This window comes from Sporothrix schenckii (genome assembly GCF_000961545.1).
Source record: "Sporothrix schenckii 1099-18 chromosome Unknown Cont44, whole genome shotgun sequence".
Lineage (NCBI taxonomy): Eukaryota > Fungi > Ascomycota > Sordariomycetes > Ophiostomatales > Ophiostomataceae > Sporothrix > Sporothrix schenckii.
In genome coordinates, this window is record NW_015971145.1 from 2,396,161 (window position 1) to 2,411,670 (window position 15,510).

The 15,510-nt window shown below is 56.7% G+C and overlaps 4 protein-coding genes across 4 annotated transcripts; 1 reads left to right on the forward strand and 3 right to left on the reverse strand.

Moving 5' to 3' along the window:
• Nucleotides 1-203: 203 nt before the first annotated feature.
• SPSK_08509 (uncharacterized protein) lies at nucleotides 204-2,975 on the forward strand (the record flags this gene model as incomplete). The annotated part of the gene is made up of 1 exon (XM_016735104.1): nucleotides 204-2,975. The coding sequence occupies one exon, from the start codon at nucleotides 204-206 to the stop codon at nucleotides 2,973-2,975; it is 2,772 nt and encodes a 923-aa protein (XP_016587513.1).
• Nucleotides 2,976-3,564: 589 nt separating this feature from the next.
• Nucleotides 3,565-6,261, reverse strand: SPSK_08528 (uncharacterized protein; the record flags this gene model as incomplete). The annotated part of the gene is made up of 2 exons (XM_016735121.1): nucleotides 3,565-4,399; nucleotides 4,499-6,261. 2 exons carry the CDS (start codon nucleotides 6,259-6,261, stop codon nucleotides 3,565-3,567), a joined length of 2,598 nt encoding a protein of 865 aa, XP_016587514.1.
• Nucleotides 6,262-7,401: 1,140 nt separating this feature from the next.
• On the reverse strand, nucleotides 7,402-9,489 carry SPSK_08757 (uncharacterized protein; the record flags this gene model as incomplete). Its single annotated transcript, XM_016735345.1, has 1 exon — nucleotides 7,402-9,489. The coding sequence occupies one exon, from the start codon at nucleotides 9,487-9,489 to the stop codon at nucleotides 7,402-7,404; it is 2,088 nt and encodes a 695-aa protein (XP_016587515.1).
• A 2,540-nt stretch (nucleotides 9,490-12,029) lies between these two features.
• Nucleotides 12,030-14,620, reverse strand: SPSK_08563 (hlh transcription factor; the record flags this gene model as incomplete). Its single annotated transcript, XM_016735156.1, has 2 exons — nucleotides 12,030-13,778; nucleotides 13,919-14,620. The coding sequence occupies 2 exons, from the start codon at nucleotides 14,618-14,620 to the stop codon at nucleotides 12,030-12,032; spliced, it is 2,451 nt and encodes an 816-aa protein (XP_016587516.1).
• Between the last annotated feature and the right edge of the window lie 890 nt (nucleotides 14,621-15,510).

The window sequence follows — 15,510 nt, forward strand, 5'->3', positions numbered from 1 at the left end:
TCCTTGTGTCGTGTCGCGATCATGACATCTCTTCTCCCCCACTTGGTCTCCCATTCGGCTCACATGTCAAATTAGTTCATCATCTCTACTTTAATTAACGTATGACGACACAACAGTTTATGGTCTTAGCGACAAGGCGTTTATTTCTCTTTTGTTCAAAAATTGCCAACGACCTCGCATCCAACGACACATGAACAAGGACCATGCCATCCCAACCAAAACAGCGTGGCGGCAGCTCTACCAACTCCCGCTCCAAGTCGGGTTGCTTGACATGTCGCGGCCGCAAAGTCAAGTGTGACGAGGTCAAGCCAAGCTGCAAAATGTGCACGCGTCTACACCTCCAGTGTGACTACGGCCCCGAGGGCAAGACCATATGCCTACATGACCGGCGCCGAGGGGCCGGGCCGATCAAGAGGCGGCGGTTTACCAACTGGCGGCCCCAGAAGATTGTGCCCAAAACCCCGGTCGCAATGGCAGCCTCCTTAGCACCGGCTATGTCATCACCCGGACCATTAGTGGCATCCACCATCTCCTCGCTGTCGTCACCGACCGTGAGTGGCACGTCACCCTGCTTAAGTGCAATGGAAGCTGCCGGCAGTAGTAGCAACAGTGACCACACGAGTTCGATTAGGCCCGCGTCCGAGTACACTGAGTACCCACCATATGATTCGCCTGTGCCGCAAATCACACGAAACGATATTCCCTCATGTGTGCCAATGAATACCTACCGCACTGTCCGCCAAGCAACTCCCACGCTTGCAGATACCAGCCTAGATTTCTCGTCCTTCGATGTCCTTGGATCGCCGTCCATGCGTATACCATCGCCCTCATCCTATCTCCCAAGTATGGAGGATGAAGACTACATGTTCTTCGGCGACTTGTCGACACCTCTTTCTCCACTGCAGCCACCTTCTACAACGGCGATTGGGACATCGACGTGTGCCATTCCCACGCCCGTCGTACTGGAAGATAGCCCGGCCGACTGCAGCACAGTTGTCCATAGCACCCCTTTTGGCAACCCCTTTGGCCCAGTCTTCCAACTTGTACCCGCTGTGGCCCCGTCGCCCATAAACAGCCTCGTCTTGGGCACCACCACGGTTGTCCTCGCCAGCTTTCCCAGCCGCATGCACCTGACTCAACTCCATTTTGAAGCTCTCCTTCTCTTCCATCAGCAGGTCGGCTTCAGCATTGGCTCCAAGTCGCCCGTCTGGTCCACCCACGCCATCCTCATCAAATTAGCCATCCACCACGAGCCCATTTTACACCTGATGCTGGCCGCCTCGTTCAGCGAGCTGGACTGGCGCTTAAATACCGAGCGCGGCCACAACATCATTGGTGGTGGTGGCAGTGCTCCTGGTGGCCCAGCGAGCCAGACTGTGGCGCCCAGTACGCAAGGTGCTACCGACACGCCTCGCCAGCTCGCCCGATATCATTATGATGCTGGCCAAGCAGCCCTTCAGGAACTGGTGGCCGCACCCCGCGGAGCTGCCGAGGCCGGCCTTTGCCACGTGGTCGTGGTGGCATGCTTCTGGCTCGAGTATCTCGTCTATCGACGACGCAGCACTCTGAAGCACGGGCGATGGGGCTCGCATAATGCGTTCAGCGAGGCCATGGGAGACTACTTGCACAAACACCAGCTCCGGCGCGGCCTCATGAGCAGCGAGCCTCCATCGGCTTTACCCACGACTTACTCCCAGAAGCGCTGGGCCTCGCCTCCCCTAAGTGTCGGGGCTGAGGAAGATGACGACCTAAGCATATGCGAAATTGTGGACGAGACCGGCAATACCACCGACCGTCCAGTTGCATATGATTCGGTCCAGCCGCTTCCCACAGCCGCACCCGTCAGCACAGCAAAATCTGCAAAGAGTATGGTCTCCGCCGAAAGGCCACTGCCACCCGTCAAGTACCGGTCCTTCGTGTCCCGCTTGCTCAGTTGGCTCTATTGGTATGACTGTGCGGCCTGCTTCTTTGGAAAGGGCGGTGCTCTCTCAAAGCAATTTCGCATGCGGCCGCGCAGCCAGGTTGGCTTTTACGAGACGGCTCGTACGACCCTTCTTGACTTTTGGGACGACTACACCCCCGAGGAGATTGCCGACGACAACCAAAACTGGCCCGCCCTCCAGCTCATCAATGAGACGTGGGTGGCCGTGCACCGTCTGAATCTTGTCTATGAGACGGAGGAGACGGAGGAGACGGAGGACAGGGCTACTACCACAGGTCGCAGGCCGAGTCGTCGTTCTTTTTCGTCGCCCTCTCCACCGGATTCCATCGCCCAAATAGCCCGCGATGTTCACTCTCTGCGCTCGCGCTACGCAACCGTTTTCCGCCTGTCCGCCTTTGCCGCCACCAGTGGCGGCCATCGCTCGCGCCTCTTAGCCATGGCTGATTGGGCTGTGTGCCACCATCTGGCGCTGGAGCTGCATCTGCTGCGCGCAGGTGCCACGCACGGAGACCTGTACGGCGAGGAGGATTGTGCAGACGAGGAGCAGGGTCTGGTAGGCATCAGCGGTGTGGATGACAGCATCCACCGTAACAACAGCTACGGCTACAACTACAGCTATGAAACCTACAAGCGACTGCAACGGCAAAAACAACAATCATCACCTTACTCGCCGCTTGGTGGCGACCCTTCGTCCCACCGGCAGGCCGTCAGCGGCCAGATCATCCATCTGGCCGAACGTGCCATTCGCACCGTCGGACCCGTCGAGCTCGACCGATTCCAGTGGCCGCTATTTTGGGCGGGCGTTGAGACGGACAACTACGTGTACAGGTACTTCGTCCTCTCAAATCTAGTCAATGCTGACTTTCGGGCGGCGCTGCAAGCCGTCGTGCGGGAGCAGTCAGGAATGAGTGTCGGAATGGCCGGAAATGAGGGAGATGGGTCCGAGGTTGGCTACTACACCATGACAGCAGGTACTGGTATGAGTATCCGGCGGCTGCGGACAATTTGCCGGGAGGCTGCAATGGCAGCATAAGCGTTTACGTTGTCGATGGGACCGTGAATATCTTCTTTTACAATTAAAGTGCCTACTATATTATTATACTATGAAGAGTCTATCTAGTTCGCAGTGCGTCCTGATTCAAATATGACTTTGATCAAATGGTCGCTATTTTCCATGGTCGTGTTGATGCGGAAATTTTCAATGAGGACAAAAAATTAAACCATAAATAAGAAGTTGACATGACTGCGTTTTTTTGGTATTTCTCTTTCACTTTCTCTTTTCTGCTTTTTTTTGTTTATTTTTTATACTTTTTCTTTGGACTGTCAGCACAAGATATCGAAAGTAAATCAGGGTTAACTTCCACCAAATAGAGCAGGTAAATAACACCGTACTCCGTGTACTGTGACGCAGTGTGATTACCGACATGTTGCAAGAGGGGAATACCAAACGAAAAATACTAGAACGACAAAACGAAGAACAAAGGCAAACAGCTTGAATAAGATGAATTAAGAAAAATATACGTAAGCAATGCACGATGCATGCATGTAGTGATAGTATGATGAGACAAGAAAAGAAACAGTAGGTACGCAACCAGAATGATAAAAATACAAAATACAACGCCTCAGTAGAATGGTCGCGACTCCTGCCACCGTTTGTGCAGGGCAGACCGATGCTCGCTTCCTGCCGGACCATCCTTTTGCGGCTGCTGTGCCTCACCAGCAGGGGCATCCGACACATCACCAGGCCGGCTGGCACCGATGCTATCTCTCGGTGCCGCCGACCCAGCCCTGGAGGTGGCACCACTACCAGTCGGCATCAACGACGCCCGGCCGCTGCGCCGCCGACGAACAGCGCTCATCTCCAAGGGATTCAAAGCAGCACTGCTGCCGTTGGCAATCACGCTCGAGGCGGTGCCAACAGGCCCAATCCACTCCCACGCACGGCCCACCTCGCCGTTTCGGCCCTCGCGCTGGCCTGTGCGCACGTTGCTGTTCTGCTCAACGACGGCACGCACGTGCTTCCAAATGCGTTCCCGCGCCGATAGCGAGTGTGTCGCCCGCAAGACATCGTCGCGCAGCTGAGGCAGGAACAAGAAGGGGTCGGGCAAGAAGCTGCTGTCGTCCGCGTCTTCACTCTGTCCCGAGCCAGCACCGCCGCCGCCACCGCTGCCGCCGCCTTCAAAGTCGTCCTCATATAGCCACAATTCTTTCTGGGCCGCGAGCCGCTCCAGCACAATATCCACCAGCGCAGGTACGCGGGCTCGGTCTGCACGGCGGGCCCTGATCTGGTGGCGGAGGTAGGCGACGCCAAAGAGGGACAGGATTAAAACTGAAAGAGAGAGTCGATGTCTTGCGAGGCCGAGTCGGATGGACCGGCGGACGGCGCAGGTGAGCGGAAGGCGAGCGAGCGAGGTGGACGATAGGCGGGTGTTTGGAACTGTTCCGGGATCTGTGGCGCTACAGGCCCGATAGGATGGCTAATTAGTTCATGTCAGATATTCAGAACGGTAGATGATGGCTAAAGGCGTGCGAGGAGATGGAGAGTAGTGTTCTTACGCGTAGTTGGAATCCGGTTCGGACTCGACCTCGTCGCGGGACTCGATGTCGCCAATGGCGGCGGTCCACAGGTCGTCAAACTCCTCTTTGCTCATCTTCTTGCTGCGCTTCTCGCTGATAACTTCCTTGAGAACAGGCACGTCGATGGCCGGATCCTCGGGTACCTGACCCTCGTCGTCAACGAGGTCACCGCACTCCCACTTGGCGCGACGGTCACGCAGCTCCTCGATGGCCTTGTCAGCGACAGCCTTGACGCGACGGGCACGTTCGCCGTCGGGCTCGCACGTGGGCGGCAGTGGAACCAGGCCGCCGAGGGCCAGCGGGTGCGGCTTTTCAATGTAGCCGTTCTCGCAGCGCACGGTAAAGTCCGAGTAACAGAAGGCATGCGACGGGCAGGGCTCGCACGTCGGCTCAATGAACACCTGCAGACTGTTTGGGATTTCGATGTCGCGCACCCAGTCCGGCAGCCACTCCAGCTTTTCGATCTGCTCCGACAGAAGTGGGACAGCTAAGCGGCCGAGGCCGCAGAAGCCGACAGCACGCTTCTCTTGGCGGTACCAACCGCCATATACACCAAGCAGCGTCAGAAATAGCACCAGAAGCGGTGTGGATAGGGACGACACGATGCCCCTTCTCCGCCGGGCCACGGCTTTGCTGCTACCCTTTCCTGAGCGCCGGCTGGATCCGACGTTCTGGCGCCGCTGGACCTCTTCCTGTTGTGTCACCTCTAGCTGCTCTTCCGGTGTAAACTCCTCGCCGGGCGCAAGTGGGTCGTAATCCTCGTCAGACTCTTCCTCTTCCTCCTCCTCGGGCTCGGGTGACTGTGATACCGCCTTGGCAAAAGGCGAGTTGCGCCGTTGTGCAACAGCACGGATGGGCGGAGAGTCGTAGGCCGGCTGTGCTGCCGGCGAGGACACGACACGGGACTTCCGTGACGACGATGGAACGCGCCCAGACGTGCTCGTCGACGTGTGTTTGTGCGAGGCCGGCTCGTCATAGTTTGTGGTGCGCCGGCGCTGGGCGGGCGAGGAGCCCGAGAGTGGCGAGCTGCCGCTCTGGAAGGGGTTGTCGTAGGTAAAGACGGTGTCGTTGTCCTCATCGGCGGGGCTCAGGCGCGCGTTACGGCCAGTTGCTGCCACCGCAGGAGTGGCCAAGAACTGCTCCTCCTCAGTAGGCTCCAGCTTGACCTGAGGAGTCTTCGTGCGGGCACGCCGGGAGGGCGGGCGACCGGCAGCAACGCCCGTGCGAGCCTCAGGGCCCGTGTCGGTATCAGAGGCAGCGGCCACCGAGTACGAAGCTGTCGACTCGGGCGGCTGGAAGCTACTCTGGCGCGACGAGCGCTTGCGCGGGCTGCTGCGGCGCTGACGGCGCTGGGCATCCTCCGCCTCGTCCTCGTCGTGCTCGTCGATGTGTGGCGTGGCAGCGTGGGACGACGGCCGACCACGGCGCTTCTTGGGCGACAACTGCTCAGGTGGCTCCTGATCAAAAGAGTCGCCAAAGGCCGTTGTGCTCTGGCTGTAGGACGCGGACGTCTGGGCGTCGACGATACCCATGCTGGAGCGCTTGGCGCGAGCCCGGCGGGCGAGGATCTTGCTGGCCTGAGGCGCGACATTGGCGTTAAAGAGTTCGACGAGTTCGGGTTTTTTGGCGTTGGACGGATAGTTGACGTTGTAGGTGACGAGGATAGAGCGTAGGCGGGGGTTCGTGAGGCTGGCGGGGTCGAAGCCCGGCTGGAGGTAGTCGACGCTCTCGGTGTCAGACATGGTGGCAGAAGGTCTGGGCGACGGGCAGGGCACAAAAGAAGTAGAACGGGCCTCAGAGAGTCGCGATGGATGCCGTTGTCGAGATTGTCGGCGATGGTGAGGCTCTCCGGAGAAAATGAGGGAACGAGAGGACACAGTACACGACAATGCAAAATGATGCACAGGTGTCGCGATCAAAGACCAGAGTGTCTGTGTCTGCTTGTCGCGGTGGGCACAGACGAAATGTAGTCGTATGTTGTGTTTCCTGCAGGTTGCATTCCAATTCCCCTTGGATTAAGAAATTGGATGCATGTACTTTGTAGTGAAGGAAGGGTTTCACGTCGTTTGCCTCCTGCCGTACAGGGTCGCTCTGGCTTGTTTTGGATTGCCCTCCAGTGCTCTCTTTTGTTATGGGTAGGAGCGATCAGTGACGGGATTTACCCACTTTTTTGCTGTTCGCCCCCTTGCGTTGTTGCCAGACCTGGTCTTTTTGGCCCTCTGTTGTCAGCGGCAACAGAAATGGGGGGAATGAGCGAGCGGCTGCGAGGGAGGGAGCTTGGGCCTCCCATAAAAGTGGGACCAACAATCGATTAGTCATAAAGCAGAAATGTGTAGGCAGCAGAGCGAGGGCAACTGTCATCCAATCATTTTCTTGTAAGTGCGATTATCTTCGTCACTTTTACAGTTTTTACGGCTTTGTACAAATATTGACACAGTTTTCACAAGGCAGACACAGGGGGCAAATATAATGGCTGTAGACTTACTTAAAAAAACCTTCAAGGTTTTGAGAGTTATATAATTTGCAAATTGATTGGCTCTTATGAGCCGCTATCTAGTAGACCAGGAAAGGAAACAAAAAACTGAGGAACGAGCGTGACGCGTTGACGGTAAAACGGACAGAAAAAAAAAATACAAGATAAATCAAGACACAGTATTTCTTGGATATGCTAATTTTTTATAGGCTTTTTTATAGGCTTTGGTGATTTCCTGAAGAGTAAAATATCGGTTTCGCGTCGACTATAGACCGGAAGGTAAAAGGGATGATTGAAGGAAAGAACGAGATACATCCAATTCAGGCAGGTGCAACATATAACAACCCCCTGTTCCCATGAGCCGTCACAAATTGGGGCCCTGGTACTATCCATCTCTCCAGCTCTCCTCCTACTCAATGTCCACCTTCTGCACCTCGGTCCACTCCTTGTCGACCGTCGGCACAACGACAATCAGCACGCCGTTCTCCATTCGTGCCGTGATGCCTGCAGCATCAACCTCCTGCTTGGCGGGTGCGTCGCTGTTGTTCGAGGTCGTCTGATTGCCAAAGGGTGGCAGATTCACCTCACGCTGGAACAGGCCGACGTGGCGCTCCGCGTTGATCAGACCTTCCAAAAAGGCCTCGTTGCCGGGGCGGACGACAACGCCGGCAATGGTTAGCACGCCACGGTCAGCATCCCACTGGACGTCGATGTCCTCCTTGTTGGCACCGGGCAACGCGACGTGCAAAATCCAACCGCCTCGATTGTCGTCGACAAAGATATCGACGGGTGGGACAAAATAATCTGCGGCGTCATCGTCACCGGCGGTTCCAATGGCATCGGCAACCGGGGTAGCATCACGGGCGCCACTGGTGTCTCCAAAGTAGGTGCGGCTCATCTCTCGCAAATTACGGGCCAAGGGATGGTTGGACAGGGCAGCCATCATGGGGCCGAAGCTACGGCGACCGATGCCGTCGGGGCCAAAGTGGCGGCCGATGGGGCCCTCCGGGCCAAAGGGACCGTTAGGACCGAAGGGACCGGCAGGACCGAAAGGTCCACCGGGGCCACCCAGACCAGAGGGACCACCGCCATGACGGCCGCCGCGACGACCGTGGTGACCGTGAGGGCCACCATGCGGGCCAGGAGGGCCAAAGCGATGGTGGTGGAAGTAAGGGCCACCGGGACCGATGCCTGCACCAAAGAAGTCGCCACGGGCAAAGGGGCCAGGGCCGTGGTGGCCGTGGAAGTCATGGCCGTGAGCACCGCGACGGCCGCCATGACAGCCGCCATGACGGCCTCTGCGGCAGCCACGAGGACGGTCACCCTCATCCTCATTGTCACCGGGAACACCAGGCCCGGCATGGTCGGCAGGGGCAGTGCCCTCTTCGCCAGAGCGAGCAGCGTATGCGGCGGCACGCGCAGCATGGCGAGCATGACGAGCAGCACGACAAGCCGAGCGGGCTCCCTCGCAGCTCTCGCAGCAAGGGGGACCGCGCCAGCCGCGCCAGCCGCGCCAACCACCACCGCAGCGACCACCACGGCGGCCGGAACAGTTATCGGGGGTGGGCTGCTCACCAAGGGCGTTGGCAGAAGCAGCATCAGCAGCGGGGCCAGAAGGAGCACCCGCAGCAGCTCCTGCGGCGGGGGTGTCGCCACGGACCGTGGAAGGAGAGTCGTCCTTCTCGGTCTTGGTGATGTCCTCCTCACTCTCGCTCTCGCTGCTTGAGGACGAAGACGAGGAACACGTGCCCTCCTCATCACCAAACTTGGCATCGGCAGTCGTCATGGGCTCGGCGGCCTCGGTTCCCATGGCAGTGGCAGCATCGGACTCGTCCCTGCCCCAGCGGCCGAAACCGCGACCGTGATGGTCGCGTCCATGAAAGTGACCGGGGCCACCAAAACCGAACTCACCGAAGCCGCCCGGACCGTCCTCGTGGAGGCCATGGTGGTGACGATGGCCGTGACGACCACCTCTGAAACCACGAGGGCCAAAGCCGTGAGGGCCAAAGCCGTGAGGGCCATGTGGATCGGCAAAACCATAAGGAGGAGGAGGAGGATGAGGGATGCTGGCAGCCCAAGGTCCGCCGAAGGGCGCGCTCGCGTAGGCGTCCCAGTCAGCGTGATGTCCGCTCCAGTGATGGTGGTGGCGGTGACGGCCACCGCAGCGCCGGCGACCACCCTCACGGGTGTCATCGTCGCCGTTGTTTTTGTCAGTACCCTTCTCGTTGTTGTCATTGTCCTTGGCATCCGTGGCGGTAGCATCGGCAGTGGTCTCGGCCGACACGTCATCGGTGATCAAGGCGACCTCATCACCAGGAACAGGCCTGGGATCAGAGCCAGGAGGAGGAGGAGGGGAAGGGCCATGGTGGTGATGCCCATGGCCGTGGTGGTGGCGGCCATGATGAGGCGGCGGCGGGCCGGGCCGAAAAGCCAGGGACCCGGGCATGCCAGGCATGTTGTTCATGCCGGGCGGGAACATGTCTTCGTTCCAAGACATTCTGTTTGTGTGCTGGTTGGCAAGTGGTTGAATATGGGAATAGGTTGTGTGATATTTTGAGGGTTGAAAAAGAACTTACAGTAAAGCAAGTAAGATACGAAGAAGGATAGTAAGAAAAGGGGAGGGAAGTCGGGAAAGAAATGGGTTTAAGAGAGAAAAAGAAAGAGGAAAAGGTATCAAGTATGACAAGAAGTGGGAACAGAGAACGGTTAAATAGACCCGATGGGCATACGAGAGGAAGAGAGTGAAACCACCGAAACCAAAGAGAAGAGATAAAGAGAAGCGAGGACCGCAGAGCTGGTGTGAGTTCTGGCCAGTGTAAGTCGCGCTTTGTAGCGTGGGCTGTCAAGAGGCGTTCGGGCTCCGGGCAAAACGGTACTTTGGTACATCCTTGACGTCGGACACACCCCAAAACACTTTGCATACCGCCTCCCGCACCCACCACACTGGCACAATCTAGGACGACGACGACTTGGCTAGGCAGCCAGGAAAACGAATCTGGCAGCGAATGGAAGAGTTGTTTCAGCGGGCAACGCGTTGCCGATCGAGGTCGAGGCCACGTCAAGCAGGTGCAGCCTGTCGTGGTTCGTCATACCTCTTCCATGAAACTCTCGTTTCTCCAAGACCGCCGTCTTACCCCTCACTGTTTTCTCTTTTCATTCGGCTTGTGACAACCGTCTTGCGTCCTAGTCTGTTGATATCTTACGTCTCCTATGATGACCACTAGGCAGCGCCCCTGCCAAGTCAGCTCCCAACCGCTCGTCACTGTCAAACATGAGAACGTTCACTTACGCACGTTCACAAGTCACGAAACAAATGATCCAATGCGGGGAGTCTCTTTGAATCTGAGTTTGTTGATCCTATTTTCTAGGAACTGGGGTGTGGGCAGAATTGGAGGGAACCTGACAAGACGTCTCTAAAACGTTGTCTTGGTGGTGGCGAAAACGCGCGGCCTGGATACTTAACCCCGAGCAATCCAAGAGAAGGCGCTGTCGGGAGGATAAAGTGCTGAAGTTTGGTGGTTGTGTACGCTACATGGGCATATTTAGGCAGGAAACGAAGGACCCGCTTCTCTGCTCGGGCATTGCGACTTCCCGCCAAAACGCCGAAAATCCGACGCTAAGACCCGCTTTTCCCACTGCATGGACAATTAGTCCAAAGACATGCTTTGATCAGTACTGACAAGAGAATCAAAGTTGTTGCTCAACCCAATGTATTTCGTCTTTTCCATCTTCTTCTTTGACTCAGATTGCGGCAGACGTTACCCCTGGCTGTTTCTGTCCCTCGTATTCCGAGCTCTTTTCCCCTTTCTCCTTGGCTTCTTTCCAAAGCCTAATATCCTTAGCACATGTGCTTTGGCTGCGCCGAACCCAACTGCAGGCTGCCATCGTTGAGGAACTGATCTGACAGAAAAGTATGGTGAGGGTTTCAACTTATTTACGCACTATTCATCATTTTCGCTTAACCCGGTGTTGTAAGCTTCCTGTGAGAATTCAAAACTTCCGAACGCGATGTTGAATTGTCCGACCACGAATTGCCCGACCACATGCTAGCAGATCGCTCCTTCTCGACAGAGCCGATGAGTATTTGCCTCAGTCACGGGCAAGTCCTGCGTTTACACAGTCAGGTGGCGAAAGAATAACAAAAGGGACCGTTAAGTGAGGGACAATAATAATGTAATACTCCATATGTGCATCTGGGGTTTGCGATGGGGGCATATCACCGTTGCGCACCACTTCTCTGATGCACCTCTACTACGACTTTTTGTCTGTCAGGTTTTCTTGGCACGAAATCCCCATGGATCCTGTATCATACCCCAGCCGGGACCCGTCCAATACTTCCTCTCCTATAATGCATATGTTCCTTGCCGTCCCAACGCCGATGTTGCACCCCTCGTGATATGATTGGCTGCCTAGATCCTCGCCTACATCAATTTATCGAATTTCGATGCTGATCCCGTAAGGAGCAAAGCAAAAAAACCGAAATCGAAAAGAAGGACGAGACATTATGCTGTTGCTCTCTGCCAAAGGTGTTCAAAGTATTGCTACATAGGTCACCTATTCTTATCAATAAACTTCAATTACTAACGCAACTGGCCCATCTGCCGTTGTCCCCATGCCCACGGCTTCCCCAAAGAACCAGAAACAACAAGAACGTATTTTCATTAGAGTACAGCTCGTAAGCGATGTATAATATAGCACAAGAAGACCAGAAACAAAAAGACAACATTAGCAAGATGCAATGCAATCTAGAGATCAGTCTTAGTCGGGAGGTCGTGGCCGAAAAAGAGACGACAACAGAAGCAGAAACAGAAACAGAAACAGAAACAAAGATAAAGGCAAACAGTATAACCAAAAAAGGACTGCCCGAGTCCGCCTCTCCCATCTTCGCACCGTCCGGCCAGCCCCGCCCAGCCGAACCCCGTTCATAAAAACGCCGTGGATATATAGAAAATTCTGTCTCCCTTATTTGCCCCTCTCCTCTCTCTTTTTTTCTCTCTTTTTCTCTCTCGTTCGGTCTTTTCACCGCAACGACTCGTGTTAGCTGGTTTCCTCAACCTTGAGCTGCAGTTTTGCTTCGGCATCTTCCGCCCGCTTCGTCAGGTCGGCCACCTCCTTCTTCAGCTGTTTGATGTACTCAATCGCCATCTCCACTGTGCTGGCTTTGCTGTTGGGTGCGCTGTTGTTACCACCGCCACCGGAGGCCGGTTTGCTGTCCTTCTTGGCGTCGCCACCGCCGACCTCCTCGTCGTCACCACCAGCCGCAGCGTCGCCAGCCTTGGTGTCCTTGGGTGGCGGCGTGGGCAGCAGCGTCGCAATCTCCTGCAGCGCCGAGTTGATTCGATTCCGCCGGCCCTGCTCGGCAATCTTGTGTGATGTCCGCTTCGAGGTCAGATTCGTCGACAGCTCACTCGGGTACGACACACCGGGAACTGTATTGCCTTCTAGGATGTTCTGGTAGTTGGACTTGGTGGCGAGCAGCCGCGACGCCTGGTCCTCGACGGACGAGACACCACCGGGCAGCAGAGGCTTGATGCTGGGCGAAATCTTGGGCCGCAGCGCGGGCGACACCTGGACAGAGCTGATGCTGGGCCGCTTTTTCGACGACGAGCCGCGCGGCAGCATCTGCGGCGTCTTGCGGTTGGAACTGGCTGCGAGGATGGGCGTGGAGGACGAGCCAGGGAGGATCTGAGGGCTTTGCGTAGCCGAGCGCGTGCCGCCGCCCAACTTCGCGATAGACGGCGAGGGCAGAGGCTGGAAGCCGCGGCCGCCCGCGATGGGATCAAGCGACGGCGACGCGTTTGTCTCGATGGAAGGGGTGTTATGTGCACTTGAAGAGGTCACATGCGTCTTCTGGAAGTCCATGCTGAGAGACTCGGGCAGCTCAAAGTTCTCAATTTGCTCGTTGGCGACGCCGACCGCAGTGGTCGCACCGCCACCGACACTATTGCTGCCACTTGCGGTACCATCACGTTTGATTGGTGTAACAGACGGGGAAGACTTGTGCGATTTTTGCTTCGGCGAAGAGAGTTTCATCAGCGAAGCCGGTGTGGCGGGTGATGGGAAACCGCCTGCGAGTGCGGCACCGGCCATGGCAGGGCCTGGCGCACTCGTCGCAGGGCCGACGTTGTGATTTGGTGCTGCGGAGCTATGGTTCTGGGGGTGGAGGTAGGGCGAGGGGCGTGCAGACCGCGGCTTTGGCAGGGGTGGGGGAGGCATATCTGTGAGGTTTTCAGGTGACACTGAGTCGTTTTCGGAGTCGGTCGTGCCAGCAGAGGAAGAGGATGGGCCACCAACGTGCCCGTGTGAGGGAGTGAGGCGAGCATTGCTAGGGAAGGCCTGTTGCTGCGACTGTTGACGGATGACGGGCGACGACAGAGCCTCGTGCTCAAGCGATTCGGCGAGCTGGTCAAGCACCTGGGCGTTCATGACGGGCGTAGTTGTCGACTTTTTCCGCATGGGCTTGGTGATGGGGGACTGGCGAACGTTGGCTTTCCGTGCCTTGGAGGCGTTGTTTTTCCGTGCTTTTTTAGCAAGGTTGTCGCCGACGGACGTTGAGTTGGAAGAAGCAGGCGCCGCGGCCGGGAGCATCTCCATATCCATGTCGAGAGGCGAAGTGCTGGAGGTATTGAGGCGTGGGTCAAAGGTGGAATTGGGGTCTGTCTGCGCATGTAGGGCCGGCGACGTCAGAGGGCTGAAGTAGGCACCCGGCACGGTAAACTGTGTATCAATAGAGAACTGTGTCTCGAGCGGTGTGACAGCAGGCGACACCAGAGGGGTGAAAGACATCTACAAGGTGACAATGGTTAGCAAAGTAAGACATTCACCGGCGAAATCCTGTTTTAGTTTTTTTTTTTTTTTTTTTTTTTTTTTTTAAAAAAAAAAAGCGTGTGTGTGTGACAGAGATGGCAAAAAAGGGCATCACGTACATCCTGCTGCTCCTTGTAGTGTTGATACCGCTCGTACATGGCCTGCTGCTGCGACTGCTGCGAGGGGTGCTGCTGCTGCTGCTGTTGCTGCTGTTGGTGCTGCTGATTGCGTGGGTCTGGCGAGTGGAAGAACTGGTTGCCGGCCTGCAGCTCCAGACTTTGCGGCGTTGGCGGCACGATGTGATTTTGCCTTTGAAAGAAGGCGATGTTCTGCTCCTCGACCTGGCGCTGCTGCTGTTGCATGCGCTGCTGCTGCAGGTACTGGATCTGGGCGTCAATCTCCGAAATGGCATCGGTGGGCGTCACAGAAGGCATCAGGGTGGTGGGGTTGCTGGCGTGGGAGCCGCCGCCGGTAGTAACAACGGGGTGCATGCCGTGCGCGTGGGAGCCGGAGTGGATACCGGCGGTGCCGGTAAGGCCGGCATCCGAGAGCTGTCCGGTGGTCGCCTGCGCAAGGAGGGCGGGTGCATGATGTGCGCCAGTCATGGGGGTGTCGAGTGGCTCGCTGGCGGGTGCCATGGTGGTGTGTATTAGCTGCGAGGCGCCAGGGGATGCATTCTGGAAGTCGGCGAAGTCGAATTGGATGTTGTCGGTGAGGTTGCCCATGCCGTTCATATCGAGAAACTGCTGGAACTCCTCGTCGCCAGCAGGGTGCATGGCCTGGTCCTGGCCGTTCCAGGCGGAGGACCCCATCATGGCCATAGCAGGTACGAGAACCGGACGTGGGGGGGGTTGTGAAACCTGAATGCCGAAAGGTGCGGCGGGGGGGGTTATGCAGCGAGGATCGGCGCGGAGCTGCAATGACGGGAAACAGAGAGCGGGCTGTGTTACAGTGCCGAAATCAGTGCGCTCGAGATGAGACAGCCGGTAAGGTGGTCAAGGAACAAGATCGGATGGTTCTGGTATGGCTGTAAACCCTCCAAGCCGTCGTCGGGTCGAGCTTGTGCCTTGTGACCGGGAAAATCCAACTGGAATAAAGCGGGAATCGGGCGTCCAAAGATGTCACGGGTGTCTGGCTTCACGGTAGCGGAGCGCAAAGGCGGGTGACAGTCGATTAAGGTGAGAGAAAAGAAGGCACTATTTGTGCTGTCGTCGAGTTTCGATGTCTGCTCGTCTGCGTGGATCGGCTGGCTGCGAGTCTTGTGAGTCGAACCGGGTGGCGGACAACGACCGGCTGTGGTGAGATGTACAGTCGTGAGAAAAGAAGAGAGAGAGAGAGAGAGAGAGAGCGAAATAAGGTGCGACTTGTCGAGCTCGTTTCAGGTCGAGGTGTCGCTCGGTCGCCGGTTGTCGTGCAGATGAGTCGTAGTGGTTTGGACTCACGACAAAGGCATTGTAGGATGGTGAACAATCAGGTTGAGCATCAACGGTTAGGACAGTTGATTTGCTCGAGGGAAATGTACAAAAAAGAAAAAAGCAAAGGCTAAGGGCTTTTCCTTGGTTTGAGTTTGGTTCCTTTTTTTCCTAATTCCGCTACGGCCTCCCCTCTCACAATTTGACAAAGGAAGGAACGGGAAAGTCAGGAATCGAAATTTCGGCGGTGGTGCCTGCTAAATGGCGGCCGGTGGGGGTGGCAGGCAAGCGCAACCCAG